We start from the raw sequence: 15,667 nt of genomic DNA, 5'->3' as shown, positions 1-15,667 counted from the left end.
TTCAAACAGGATGCCTCATTTCTTATTCTTGCTTTATTGTACTGGCTAGAACCTTTAATACAGTGTTGACTGGAAGGGGTGAGAGTAAACATTCTTGCCTTGTTTTTCACTATAGAGGGGAAAGTATTCAGTCTTCCATCAATAACTATGATTTTAGCCCTGGAATTTTCATAGATGTCATTTATTAAATTGAGGAGGTTCCCTTCTATTCATATTTGCCTGAGTGTTCTTATCAGTAGTGAATTTTGGATTTTGTTCAATGTTTTCTTTGAATCTATTGATATAATCGTATGATTTCCCTTTTTGGCTTATAATATGGTGAGTTACATTGGGTAATTAAAACTTTTTAAACCAGTATTGCCTTCCTAGTAGAAAATTCACTTGGTCATTATATATTACCTGTTTTGTATGTTGAATTTAATTTTCAAAAACTTTCATTTTTTTAATGTTTTTTGGGGGCGAGAATGAGAGAGACAAAGCATGAGCCAGGGAGGGGCAGAGAGAGAAGGGGAGAGAGATTCAGAAGCAGGCTCCAGGCTCTGAGCTGTCAGCACAGAGCCCGATGCAGGGCTCAAACTCACAAACCGTGAGATCATGACCTGAGCTGAAGTTGAACGCTTGACCGACTGAGCCACCCAGGCGCCCCTTCAAAAACTTTAAAAAGAATTTAACCAAAAAAATTTTTACATCTTTGTTCTTGGTCTGTGATTTTATTTTCTTATAATGTCTTTGCCTGGTTTTGGTAACAGAGTAATGCTGGCCTCATAGAATGAGTTGGGGGGACATAGCTCCCTGTTCTATATTCTGGAATAATTTGTATGGAATAGGTATTATTTCTTTCTTATATGTTTGTTAGAATTCACCAGTGAAGTCCTTTGAGTTTTGGGTTTTTTTATAGTACAGTGTTTAAGTAAATGTTAGATTTATCTAATAGATGGAGGGCTATTTATGTTCTCTGTTTCTCTTGACTGTGTTTTGGTAGTTTGTATTTTTCAAACAACTTGTTTAGTTTATCTGTTGTCAAAGTTATAAAATTTATTGGTATAAAGTTTTTGATAATATTCCTATATAACAATCTTTATATGTCTTATGATGCCACTTCTCTTATTCCTGTTATTGGGAGTCTGATTCTTCCATTTTTCTTTTGGCTTGAGGTTTTTTCAGTTGTATTGATCTTCTAAGAAACTGCTTTTTCTCCCTCACTGTTTCTGTTTTCTGTTGCATTGATACCCATTGTCATCTGTGTTACTTTCTTGTTCTGCTTTCATTTGATTTTAGTTATACTTATTAAAAAATATTCTTAAAGAGAAAGTAAGGTGATTGATAGGAGGTCTTTCTTACTTTCTAAATCAGGCTGTTAGTGCTATAATTTACCTCACATAACATAATTTGCATCCCACACATTCTGAAATGTGTTTTTACTTTTATTCAGGTCAAAATATGTTCTTATTTCCTTTTTGATTTCTTCTTTATTCTGTGGATTATTTTGAAGTCATGTAGTTTTTGAAAGTTTGGAGATGTTTCCATATATTTTGTTACTTGTGGCTTAATTCCATTGTGGCCAGAGGACATACTTTGTGTGACTTGAATCCTTTTACATTTATTACAATTTATTTCATGACCCATGAAATAAGTTTTGTAAAATGTTTTCTTTTGGTAAAAGTTTCTTATACATTTGAATATATATTTTGCTGTTGTTCATTGGAGTGTTTTGTAAATGTCATGTCAAGTTGGTTTATAGTATTAGTTCAGTTTCCTATGTTCTTAGTCATTTTATTTTTACTTGTTCTATCAATTATTGAGACTTACAGTTAATCCCCAATAACTTTGAATTTATGATTTTGAATTTTCCCTTGTTCATTTCTTCATACTTTTAAGAAGTTCTCTTTTTAGGTGTATAAACAATTAGGATTGTTATTAAATATAGATGAATTGATAACCTTTATTGTTATGAAAGGACTCCTTTTAATTCTTATGATAATCCTTGCTATAAAATTCACTTTGATATTAATATAACCAGTCTAGCTTCTTTTATGTAATAATTTTTTAAAGATGTATTTATTTGAGAGAGAGAGAGAGAGAGAGCACATGAAGGGGAGGGGCAGAGAGAGAGGGAGGGAGAGAGAGAGAGACTGGCAGACAGAAGATCCAAAGCAGGCTCCATCCTTTGAGTGCAGAGCCAGACACAGGGCTCAAACTCACAAAGCCACCATGAGATCATGACCTGAGCCGAAATCCAGAGTCAACCGCTTAACTGACAGCCACCCAGGTGCCCCTGGAGGACTTACTTTTAACATTTCTTTTAATGCTTGTCTGCTTATGGTAAATGAATATTTTCAGCTTTTGTGTGTCTGACATTTTTATTTTACCTTTTTTCTTAAGATATTTTTCTGATTATAAAATGCTCTGTTAAAGATGTTATTCATGGTCTTCTGGCTTGTATTGTATCTGAGATATCCTTTATTGCCTTTTTTTCCCCTTCTTTGTCTGGATATAAGGTGTCTTTTTTTCCTTCTGGCTGCTTTTAGTATTCTTTTTGTCTCTATCACTGATTTTACGCTGTTCACTTTTGAGCTGTCTGGAGTCTGTGTGTGTGTGTGTGTGTGTGTGTGCATGCGTGCGCCTGGGGGTTATTTTTAGCTTCTTGGAACCTTGGGTTTATAGTTTTTATCATATTTGGGAAATTTTTGCTATTATTTTCTCAAGATATTTTCCTGTACTCTCTCTTCCCCCTTTCTCCTTCTCTTCTAGGACTCCAATTAAATATATATTTGGCCTCTTGAAGTTGTTCCATAGCTCATGAATGCACTGTTCATTTTTTTCAATCTTTTATCTTTTGTTATTTCATATATGTGTAGTTTCTATTTTAAATCTTCAGTTTCAGTAATCCTTTGTTCTGTAGTGTCTAATCTGCTGTTAATCCCATTTAACATTTTTTAAAAATCTCAGATATTATGGCTTTCATGTCTATAGATTTGATGATTCTATGTTTGTTTATTTGTCAAGTGTTTATTTATTAAGTTCTTACTCTCTCCCAGGTAGCATATTTGACAATGTACTTTTTTATTGCTAATATAGACACTTGTAGTTAGAAAGCTGAGGGTAAAAGAATGATTGCAGAGGCCGAAAAGATACTGGAGATGATGACATAAAAAGAAGATTTTCTTTTGAAATAGTGTCTGTAAAAGGGAGCAGAGAAATGTGATGGTCCCAGAAAGGGTATAGTGATGTTGTCAGGTGAGTATTTTTAAGATAAGAATTTTATATATAAAATCTGCATTGATCATAATGTTTCAGTAAAAAAGGAAAAAAATGATACATGGGAAAGACAGAGGGTAACCTTAGGAAATCTCCACAAGAGAGGTTGAGATTTAGTGTCCTGATAGAGGATATTGGCTTTAGAATAGAGCATAATTAGGTCTTTCTTTGTCATAGGAAGGGAAGGCAGATTAGATGGATGTCATTGGAGATAGACAGGTTGGTAGATTTTCCAGTGATAGTTTGCAGCGTACTAAGGCAGCACATATTTACTGTCTGTAATATCTCCTGGCAGTATTGTAGGTACTTGAGACATATAGCATTGAATTTTTTAAGTTTATTTTATTGAAAGAGAGAGCACATGGGCTGGGAAGAGCCAGAGAGAGGATCTCTAGCAGGCTCTGCTCTGTCAGCACGGAGCTGGACAAGGGGCTCAAACTCACAAACCATGAGATCGTGACCTGAGCCAAAATCAAGAGTTGGACACTCAACTATTGAGCCACCCAGGGGTCCCTAGCATTGAATCATTTAGATGTTACCCTTGTTAACAAACACAATTAGAATAGTATATGCCAATGCCTAGAATAGTTCCTGGCACAGATAGCTGTTCAGTAAATGTTTGTTTACTGAATTTGGATATAAATACTCAGGTAATGTGTTTGAAATACTTCGGTTAGCTGCTTAGTGGTCATTGCTTTGGTTGAGTTGCTTTTACAAGTCAGGTTTTGCTTTTTTATAGTTTATCTCACTCTCTGAATTTTCAGTGAATACACCTTTATATACACCTTTAATAACTGTGTGTGTTAACCATATGAATTAGGTCCACTCAGAGGACATAAAGGGAGAAAGTTTTGATATTTATGGAATTTGGGGATGGCTTCCTAAGGATGATGACACCAACTAGGCTTAGAAGGAGAAGTATAAGGGTGCCAGAAGCATGGAAAAGTAAGGGGCACCCAAGAGGGAGGATTTCACACTCATTGACAGATCTGAAAGAGCGGTTCACATGTGGCTAGTGGTGGAGGAGAATTTGAGTTTAGGAATATATTTGGAGAGCTGACTTATTAAATTCATATCATTCACTTAAACATCCCTGATCTGTCCCATTTTAAAACAGCACAACAGGGGCGCCTGGGTGGCTCAGTCGGTTAAGCCTACGACTTCAGCTCAGGTCAGATCTCACGTTCGTGGGTTTGAGCCCCGCGTCAGGCTCTGTGCTGACGGCTCGGAACCTGGAGCCTGCTTCCGGTTCTGTGTCTCCTTCTCTCTCTGTCCCTTCCCCTCTCATGCTCTGTCTCTCTCTCTGTATCAAAAATAAATAAAAAGCATTAAAAAATTAAAAAAAAAAAGTCTAAAAAAAAAACCAGCACAACAAATAAACCCCTCTATTCTATGCTATTCTCCAGCCAGGCCTCCTCTTCAGAGTTAAACTTACTAAAGAGTAGTTCATACATGCTGTCTGTATTCTTTTCTTCACTTACTCCTCAGCCTAGTCTGATCTTGCTTTTACACCTGGTTCCCTCACCAGAACCATTTTTATTATGACCATTAGTGGCCCATTTTGTAAGTCCCGTAATGTTCCTTATTTTTTTTTTGTTTTCATCAGGCTTCTTGTGAGCATTAAATATTGTTTTAACCTATTTCTTCCTTGTCTCCCACTGTACATTGCTAGTCCAGAGTTACTTTGCTTCTCTGGCTTCTCCTTTTTCTCCTTTATCTTTGCCTCTGCCATTAAGTTTCTCAGGCATTGTGCCTGATGCTACACGAGAATACAAAAGGAGAAATATGTTTTCCCTTAGGCTGTTCAACATTCAGTTGTGAAAATGAAATAATGAAAAGAATGAGAAAGATTACATGTTAGTATTTAAGTGGATGCACAGTTACGCACTGTATGCTTAGACCTAAATTGTCTCCTCTTTGTACTCTGTTCCTTTCTATGTTGGTGTTCCATAAAATTTTATCTTCAGGACGATTTTTATCTTAATTCAGACTGTATTTGAATTCCAGATACATACATCCAGCTACATACTTGACAGTTGTTAGACGCTGAGTTTCAGGGGCCTTTGAGACATCTTCCAGGGAGAACTGATTCTCCCTGCTAGTTCCCGACCAAAAGGAAAAGAAGAAAACAAGCATGATCCTCTTTCCCGTTGGAATTATGTTCGACACTTCCCTCTCTGTCACACCCTATAAATTATCACCGAGTCCTAATGATCTACCTCCTTTAATGTATTTTACTTCCATTTATTTTTCTCCATCTTTATTCTTGCCACTGTGGTAAGTCAGTGGTCTTCAGAGTAAAAAGCATATGCTCCAACATCATGTGTATTGGAGACTAGGGCTTGGGGAGAAGGGCACGAACATTTTGTAGTTGTTTCTTCATTGTAAAATTCTCTGTTTTTAAATCTCGAGGAACAAGAACAAAGTAGTATTGCTTCTCTTGCTCTGAATGGCAGTAGGGCATATTTTATTTCTGAGGTATTCCAAGAGAAGTTTAGGTCTTCTCACTGTGGAGAAGTTGATAGGCTTGCTCTCATTCATTTGCTCTTACTGGCTCTAATATATTACAGTTTTAAATATGCTTGGTTAAGATGATTTACACAGTATGTTAACTGGTTTTAGTTCAACAAATCTTCACTAATGCACAAGTGGCTTAAAAAATATACCTGCAGTGAAACTGCTGAGTGAAAATAACACTGAAATGCATTTCTGAGCAAATGAGAACATGACAGAGCTGAGGTTTGTCGTCTTCTGGTGTGAGCTTTTTATCTGCCACTGTACAAAGTAGAAACAAAAATGCCATAAGCAGAAAAGAAGAAAACATCCAGATTATCAATAGTAGGTTGAATATATGTTTATGTCATTAACCTTGCTTTTTAGTGTATAATGTACCTTGAGATAGTCACTAATGAAATGATGAAAGCATCATGATTCATACTCACTGGTGTTTTGAGTTGTGTTGATAATTCAATTCAGTCCTTAAACATTCAGATTTAGTAAAATTGTATTAAAAACCGATTTTGTGGTTTCTTCCAGTGTTCTATATCTTTATCCAAAACCTTGGTCTTTCTGCTCTAGTGAAAAATGACTGAAATCCAGTAAAGAGCAAACATAAGAAAAGGCACTTCTTTGTCAGGAAACACTGTTGAGACAGGTTTAGAAAGCAAAGCTGAAGATTTAAGAAACAAATATTAGAATAAATCATTCAGTGTGCAAAGTTAGCTCTTTCGAGATGGATGAAAGTGCCTGTGCTCCTAGTCCTCTTGTTGGTAGATTCTTTTCCAGTTGTTATAAACTAGTTGAAGAGCTACTTTTTTGTGCATCAAAGAAAGATTTAACAGAGACAGTATAAATCCTAAAGTATAGTGTAAATAATTTAGCTCCCTCCCCCCTCCTTTTTCCGCGGAGTACATAGTACTCCCGAATCTTGTACACTAACACAGAGTTTGTATCTTTTGAACTAACAAAAAAAATTCACTGGTTGTTTCATGACATTAGTTACATCACGTAAAAATTAGTTATACCCTCTCCCCCGGCCTCCTTCCTCAAGCTGCATCCCTCCCTCCTGCATGTCCCCAGTTAAAAATTATTTATTTATTTATTTATTTATTTATTTTTGAGAGACAGAGACAGAGCACAAGTGGGGGAGGGGCAGAGAGAGAGAATGAGACACAGAATCCAAAGTAGGCTCCATGCTCTGAGCTGTCAGCATAGAGCCGGATGCTGGGCTCGAATTCACAAACCGTGAGATCATGACCTGAGGCTGAAGTCGGATGGCCAACCAACTAAGCCATCCAGGCGCCCCTCAAATTTTACTAAACAGATGTGGTTGGATATGTATTAAATGTTCTTTAATATAATCTATAAAGTCTGCATGCTATATGATCTAGGTTTTCTGGTCTTGGGTCTCATTTCTCACTACTCTTCTGTACTTTTTCCTCTCATGGGTTGCCTTTAAGTCCTTTACACTAGCCATGCTCTCTGTCTTTTCTGGCCTTTACACATGATGTTCTCTCTACTCTGAACTCTTACCTCTCCTAGTTTACTTTCTTCCTACAATTCAGATCAACCTAAATGGTACTTGCTCTTGGAAGCCTTTATTCATTTTTCTGGCTAGATCTGTCTCTCTCTCTCTTTCTCTCTCTCTCTCCCTCTCCTTTTCTCTCACAAACTCACATGCTCACACACACAATTATAAGTTCCTATATGATACTGTGTGTTATTTACCTTTCATTGCACTTCTTACGATTGCCATTTTACCTTTATTTGCATGAATAGTTGCAGAGATAGTCATTAACATTGTTCAGAAGAGTGTTACGCTCCATGAGGACAAGGCCTTTATGTGGTTTTTTTTTCACTTTGTTTTTCCAGTACTTAGATATACTAATGGTTACCATGTCAAAGAGTTTGCGTTTCATCCCTAGGAAAAACAAAGAGCCATTGAAGGCTCTATGAAAAAAAGTAGTGACGACTCATACTGGAATTTGAGCTTTAGAAAGGTTAACTGGAGACTATAGTTGAATGAAGGAGAATGATTAGAGCTAGAAAGTTCCATTAAATGCCATTTTTAGATGAAAAAAGGTGAGGACGTGAAGTCTTTGCTGCGTAGATGAAGGTGAGATGGTGTGCATTTAGTGGGGACGGAATCCACTAGACTTTGAAGACCAGTAGACTGACTATTGTCAGAGGTGTGAGGAAAAGGAGTTAGACATTACTTAAAGGTTTGGGCTGTTGACATTTAGGTTCTTTATCAGGTAAATGAGTATAAGATAATTGGCAATTCAAAGGGGAGGAGGATTATTTGTATCTTCAACATAAGTCACAGGAGTGACCTTAGTCACTGCTCTACTGACAGGTTTTTTAGTAGCTTTATTGAAATATAATCCACATGCCACGTCTTTCACCCATTTAAAGTATAGAACTAAATGGTTTTGAGTATATTTACAAACATGTGCAACCATCATAACAGTGAATTTTAGAGCATTTTGATTATCTCAAAAAGAAACTCCCTGTTCTTTATCAATTACCCACTTTCCTCTGTCTCCTTCCCAGCCCTGTGAAACCACTAATTTACTCTCTGTCTCTATAGATTTCCTTTTTCTGAACATTTTATGTTAATGGAATCATACCATATGTGCTCTTTTGCAGGATTCTTTAACTTAGGATAATGTTTTCAAGGTTTAGGATAAAGTTTTCAAGGTTCTTCCAAGTTATAGAGTGCATCAGTTCCTCATTTCTATTTGTGGCCTTTGTAGGGTTATATATCACATTTTACTTATAAATTCATCAGCTGATGAACATTTGAGTTGCTTTGAGCTTTGGGCTTTTGTAAATAATGCTGCTATAAACGTTTGTGTACAAGTTTCTGTGTGGACATAATGTTTCTTTTCACTTGGTTATATACCTTGGAGTAGACTTGCAAGGTCAAATGGTAACTGTATGCTTAATTATTTGAGGAACTGCCAGAATGTTTTCCAGAGCTAGCTGCACTGGTTTACATTCCTCCTAGGCTTTCATTTTTCTCTGCATCCTTGTCAATACTTGCTGTTACCTGTTTTTGATTCTAGTCATCCTAGTAGTGTGAAGTATTATCTCATTGTGGGTTTGCTTTGTGTTTTCCTTATGACAAATGATGTCAAACAGCATCTTTTCATGTGCTTTTCGACCATTTGTATGTGATTATGGACCATTTTTATATCTTCCTTGTAGAAATGTCTCTTCATTTGCTTTGCACATTTTTTCACTGGGCTGTCTTTTTATCATTGAGTTGTAAGAGCTCTTTATATATTGTAGATAGCAGTCCTTATCAGATACATAATTGGCAGATATTTTCTCCCATTCTGTGGGTTGTCTTTTCACTTTCTTGATGTTGTCAAGTACAAAAGTTCTTAATTTTGCTTAAGTCCAATTTATCTATTTGTTTCTTTTGTGTTTTTGATGTTTTTGGTGTCATATATAAGAGTTCTTTCCCAAATCCAAGGTCATTAAGATTTGGCTCTACATTTTCTAAGAGTTTTGTAGTTTTAGCTCTTATATTTAGGTCTTTGATCCATTTTGAGTTTTTTTGTTTTTGTTTTGTTTTGTTTTTGGCTGAGGTAAGCATCCAACTTTATTCTTTTACTTATGGCTTGTCCATTGTCCTAACACCATTTTTTAGAAAGACTATTGTTTCCTTTATGGTTGGTCTTGGAACACTTGTTGAAAATCAGTTGACCATAGAGGTAGGTTCACAGTAGTGTTGTTTTTTCTTTTTTTTTTTAACTGCAAAACTGTATTTTAGCATTCAGACTATGTGGATTTCCCTTTCACAGGTGATACTGCATTATAGTAAGATTGTGCTCATTTTTAAGTGGGCTTTTAGAATGTTTGTGTAATTTTAATACTATGTTTTGTACCAAAGACTTAATCTAGAAAAATGCACAATTTCCACATCTAAAACAGGTTTTCTGATTATGAAAGTTGAGTTTGGAAAGGCGTGTTTCTTTCATGGACCGTGGTGACATTTTGGCTTCCTTTTTTACTGGTCCTTTCTGAGTGCCAGATATTGTACTAATATTTTAGGCTTACAAAGTGGTATATGACAGTGTTTTCCTCAAGTTGCTAATTGTTTGTAAAATATTGGGAGTGGGAAAAGGAAGGGTATAAAATGACATGTGAATGACCATGTTAAGTTTCTAGTTTATTAAAGTGGTATCTTTTCTCTATGTCGATTGTACAGCTGTTTTCACCCTCGTATAGGTTTTTAGTATTACTTTTTCTTTAATTAACATTTTCTTAAGACCAAGAATCTTAAATTGAAATCATTTGCTTTCCCAAAGCTTTAAATTAGGATATGAGTACTATGAATGCTGCTGAAGAGAAATGAATACATAGACTATTAGGTAACTTGATGCTTTTTGTATTCAGCTCTGGGAAAGTTCATTACTGACCACAATTGCTGAGGCTGATCAGATGGGATCATTAAATTCTTTCAGTGCTTTTTCTTTATACATTCTTAGGAACTCAACAGGATCTTTCACTGAGTAAACTGGAATTGATTAGTTTAATTTAAAGTACTTTTCACTAATGAACCCTTCTCTTAATATCACTATATAATTTTATGTCCCTTTTTCTTAGGAATCTCAGCAGTCCAATTTTGGCCCTGGAGAACAAAGTGAGTATTTCTTTTCTTCTTAGTTTTCAAGTTAAGCTGTTGATTGAGCATTCATTTCTCATGTAACATCTTATGTTGCTTTTATAATTTCTTCACATGTGTTATCCCCGTTTTTATTATCTGATAATTTGTAATGAATTAAACTGAATCTTGATATATTTAAAAAGTGAAAAATTACAGGGGCGCCTGGATTGCGGAGCCTTTGAACACCTGATTCTTGATTTCTGCTCCAGTCATTATCTCACAGTTCGTGGGATCGAGCCCCACTTTGGGCTGTGCGCTGACAGCGTGGATCCTGCTTGGCCTTCTGTCTCTCCTCTCTCTGCTCCTCCCCCTCAAAATAAACAAACATTTTTAAAAATGAAGAATTATAGATCATTGGAGGTCAAATTAACTATTTTTATTAAGTATTTCTTGAAGTAATAGTTAAAGTTCATGAATTCAGTTTGATGGACACCTCATAAACCCAAGACCATTCTTTTCTCTTTCTGTATCTGTCATGAAGATAGTTGATTCTGTGAGTTACATTTTATGCAAGGGAAGGGGTCATTGTTACTTACTGTATCTCTTCTCTTCCTGTGTCTTTATTTATTCTTCCTGGGTCTTTAGGTTTGGGAGGAAAATCTTCTATTACAGAACCCCCTCTACCTCCTATCGTTTTGCGTCTGAGAAGATTGAGGGGATGATAGCCTTAGGGAATTTAAGTGTGATCCCAAGAGATGATGGCTATGTGAATTGATGGTGGTAAGGCCAGAACCTGGTAAATGTCTGGGCTTCCTCATATGGTTCTGTAACAAAATAAATGGTCTTGCCAAGAACAAAATCTTTAATAAGATAGATTTACATTGGTAATCAGTTTCGGGATATAAAAATGTGGAACTTTCTGATCCTTAGTTTGTTGTCTTTAGAAGTCTTAAAGCAAAGAGAGAGAATAAAGGAGAATATTCCTTTTTAATGTTAACAAACTTTATTTTTATATCCATTTCTTGGTTTTACCTTAAACTGTAGTTATAGGAATCTTTATCATTATACTTAAAGATGTGTAAAAAATAGATGTAGGCCAGGAAGTTTATTTTCTCTCTCAACATCTTTTCAGAATGTCTCCTCCTTACTTCTGCCCTCCTCCCCCTATAACTAAGTATTGGCAAATGGGATCAGAAGTTGTACATACTCTTTATTACCTGTGTTTTTCATTTAACTTATTGTAGAGCTGTGTCTACATCAGTATGAATTCTTGTTCATTCTTTTAACATTTTCTTAACATTAGCTCATTCTTTTTAATATTAAAATTGTGTATATTTTATGAGCATGCCATCATTTATTTAACTAGTCCCCTCTTGATAAGACATTTGCTTCCCTTTTTTTTGCTGTTACAAAACATACTATGATAAGCGTGTGTGTGTGTTTCCAGATATACCTGTAAGGTAAATTTTTTTTCATTATACTTGCTACGAAAGTGGATATGTGCATTTATAGTATCCGTAAAGATAATATTGTCAGATTGCCTGCCAAAAAGATTGTATGGGTTTATAGTTGGACAAGCAGCATTGGAACATCCCTGTTTTCACCAGTATCTTGTATTATTGGACTCTGTAGAGTGTTGCCAGTTTGGTGGAGGAAGAATTCTATCTCGTTTTGATTTACATTTCTTTGAGAGTATATTGATGCATATTTTACAACCTAAATAGCCATACTTGTAGTTGCTAATTTCTGCATTCTCTTTGTTCTAGAAAGATACAATCCTTCTTCTAAAACTTCAAATGGACACCAGTCAAAATCGTAAGTTTATTTCTTAAAAAGTTTATCTGTTTCGCTTAAAGCCTATCCGTAGTGTCTACATATCAGAACAACACTTAGAAATGTGTACTTAATCTTTTAAGGAAGGGGCCTGCAAATGTTTATGTAAAGGGCCAGATAGTGAAATATTTGAGGCTTTAGGGGCTAGGTGGTTTTCGTCCCACCTGACCAGCTCTGCCGTTGTAGCATGAAAGCAAATTGTGGTTGTGTCCCAATAAAATATTGTTACAAAACTAGTAGTAGTCTGTATTTGACTTGAGGGCCGTAGTACGCATATACCTCCTCTAAGATTACAGATTTTTCTTAAAGCCCTCCATTTAACCTCTAAATGTAGAATATTAAATCAGCATAGTTTGTACTCTCTTTGTTTTCCTACTTCTTTAGGTAGAACCATGAATATATATCAAAATGTAATTAGGCTAGTATATTGGATGATAATAAAGCTCAGCTTCAAGAGTGAACCCCTGAATTTCGGAGACCACAAGTTAACTCCATGATTAAAACAAAATTCTAAGGAAACTGTGACCACAGTGCTAGCTTTCTAAACTACAACCCACAGTCTTGATAACCTCAGCCTCTTCAGCTGAACATAGGGAGAGCTGAATGAGAAGGAAAGGCAACAAGTCCTCCTTGCTGTTACAAATTCAAATTATATTCAGATTTATCATACTTATTTATATGGAAAGAACTGATATGAGCCTACCATATATGAGTGTATCACTTGTTGCCAAGGGGGTAAAAGCATGCAGGACCTTGTGCAGTCTGGTGAAAGCTTTGACATATCCACGTGTGAACAGGTTCATTGAGCTGCCATTATTAAATCATAAGGGCTGATAGAGTTCAGAGTAAGCACATTTCCTTACAGGGTATCAGTCACAGAGATGCACCAAGCCCTTGTCCAAAAGAAAACTCTTTTCTGTCCCACTTAACTGGGCCAGGCTTAGAAAATTTTTCATAATTCTGTAATTATCTTGGTTACTTTGTTTCAAAGTGGTCTTTTATGTGATAATCTGAATTTGGGGTCAGATTTAGAAACTCAGATTAAAGCTTTTGAGGGGAAAGTACTAGCAGTTACTGGAGTGAAAGAAGATTGCCTTACCACTGGAGAGTGTCATGAAGTTTTAAGAAGGTAATGGAACTACTGGCAATGAGTAATCAAACAAGTTTCTAGTTGTAGTTTTCCCTAAGCTTTGTATTGATTTTCGCTCTCCTGTAAAAAGGCAAGAAGTGTTTTGTGGGTCATTACTCAGATTTTTTATTTTAATTTTGGTTTTCTGGCCTTAAAATTTTTTTAAATGTTTGTTTTTGAGAGAGAGAGACAGAAACAGAGTGTGGGTGGGGGAAGGGCAGAGAGAGAGGGAGATACAGAATCTGAAGCAGGCTCTGGGCTCTGAGTTGTCAGCATAGAAGTCTGATGCAGGGCTCGAACCCACAAATGCGAGATCATGACCTGAGCTGAAGTCATACACTTAACTGACTGAGCCACCCAGGCGTCCCTAGGCAATTTTAAATTTGTAATTTTCCTTTGAAAAGTGAATTTCAGAAACTTTAGTTCATGCTTTTTTAATTGATTTGAATTTTGATGAAGGAAGGTTTGGAACCTGGAGTTTATTTTTTAATTTCTACACAGTCATTCCTATTTTATAGCTAAGGTTTTTATCCCAAATTGTTACTTCTCCAGAGGGCAGCCCTCTTTCATAACAAGACATTTATGAACTAGCACTTTGACTTGTTGCTCTGGTTTTCACAATTACCCAGTTGTATGAATCTCTTCTGGAACATGAGGGACACTGAAAGAGAATTGCTGATATTTTCATTTTATCTTCGTTCATTTTAGGGCTTATATCTCTCTAGTGGACTGTTGGTATGAGTATGCTAGTTTGTTTTAATATGAATGAGTGTGTGTGTATGCAATTAGAGAAAAATAGAAGAAACAAGAAGTGAGTATAAGAAGTTGTAGAAAGTGGCTTATTTAATTAGAAGAGGAGGATACGAGCTTTTTTATGGAAAAGTGAGAGGTGGTAAAATTGTTAAATCCCTACTTTTCTCACTTTGTACTCTGGATGTGAACCACACCAGAGTAAAATTTACTGGTTCTTTGTTCTTCAATTAAATCTTCAGCTACCACAGTGATTACTTCTAGAATGATTAGTAAATTAGATTATTTCTTGAATGATTAGTAAATATTTAATACTTGGTGTGCCGTGATAAACTGTTCCAAAAATACTAATCCTTTCTGCCTTTCCCCTCTAGGATGTTAAAAGATGACTTAAAACTAAGTAGCAGTGAAGACAGTGATGGGGAGCAGGTGTGTCTACTACTTTATGAGCTTGCCAGTTTCATACACTGTGTGTTTTCATTGTATTTTATAAGAATTATGATTGAATGATACATTTATGAGCCACTTATTTTAAAGAAGTTCCTTAGTGCTTTCTGATGGTAGAATGTTGTTGTTTTCTGCTCTGTCTTTAAATCTCCATTTTTTAAATTAGCTTTTCTTTAATAGTTACTGTTGATCAGAGCTTACTCATAAATCATGAGCTTGTTGACAAGAACTATTAACAAAACTTTTCATCTTAGCCTGGTAGTTAGTTATTCTTTAGGTAAAAACCGTATGTCCTAAAATGTTAGGTAAACCTTGATGCATACATTAGAACTGCTAGTTTCCTATTAAGCAGATAGAGTGCCTAATACTGCTCACATTAACCAGATAGAGTGCTGTTTATTCATTCACAGACTTCCTCTCATGTTTTACTTTTAGGATTGTGATAAGACAATGCCAAGGAGTACACCAGGAAGGTATGTATCCTTTTATTTTGTTTTACTTGTAAACATCCGATTGCATTGTAGTGTTGTAATAATTAACCTTACAAAGTAAATATTACTGTGCTGGTGATTGTACAACCTTGTACATTAACTAAAAATCATCAAATTGTACACTTAACAAGGGTGGATTCTGTGGTATATAAGTTATACCTCAACAAAACTGTTTTTAAAAGGTAAATACAATTGGCTGAGCAGCATATTAGAAACTTTTTACTGAGTATTTGTTTAATTTATAAATAAAGTTCTGAATTCATAGAATTGTAATGATATAACCTAGTGAACATTTTAAATAAAGTTGGTTTCCAGATTTGGATGTTTTCCTGTTGTCACTGTGGGGGAAAAAACCAAACTTTGTCATCTATGTTTTTCTGTCTTTTAGTAACTCTGAACCTTCACACCATAATAGTGAAGGGGCAGATAACTCCAGGGATGATTCTAGCAGCCACAGTGGATCCGAAAGCAGCTCTGGATCGGACTCTGAGAGTGAAAGTAGTTCCAGTGACAGTGAGGCAAATGAGCCATCCCAGAGTGCATCTCCTGAGGTGAGAGGGAGGCAGGGTACCACCTTCCACAGCCCTCTCATGGCCCCTGTTGACGGCCATTTAAGACTTGATTTAAATCTGGGTGGCTAGA

General features: G+C 35.8%; 1 protein-coding gene across 2 annotated transcripts in view; it reads left to right on the top strand.

The window, feature by feature from the left end:
• The window catches only part of AFF4 (AF4/FMR2 family member 4), a 95,570-nt gene that overhangs the window by 54,409 nt on the left and 25,494 nt on the right, over positions 1–15,667 (top strand). For both annotated transcript variants that reach the window (XM_029941899.1, XM_029941900.1), the window contains exons 6-10: positions 10,375–10,411; positions 12,142–12,190; positions 14,462–14,516; positions 14,970–15,007; positions 15,414–15,576. In XM_029941899.1, the coding sequence (XP_029797759.1) occupies positions 10,375–10,411; positions 12,142–12,190; positions 14,462–14,516; positions 14,970–15,007; positions 15,414–15,576 (342 nt within the window). The remainder of the gene's footprint in view (positions 1–10,374; positions 10,412–12,141; positions 12,191–14,461; positions 14,517–14,969; positions 15,008–15,413; positions 15,577–15,667) is intronic.

This window comes from Suricata suricatta, chromosome 6, assembly GCF_006229205.1.
Source record: "Suricata suricatta isolate VVHF042 chromosome 6, meerkat_22Aug2017_6uvM2_HiC, whole genome shotgun sequence".
NCBI lineage: Eukaryota > Metazoa > Chordata > Mammalia > Carnivora > Herpestidae > Suricata > Suricata suricatta.
This window is presented reverse-complemented; position numbering and strand designations above follow the sequence as displayed.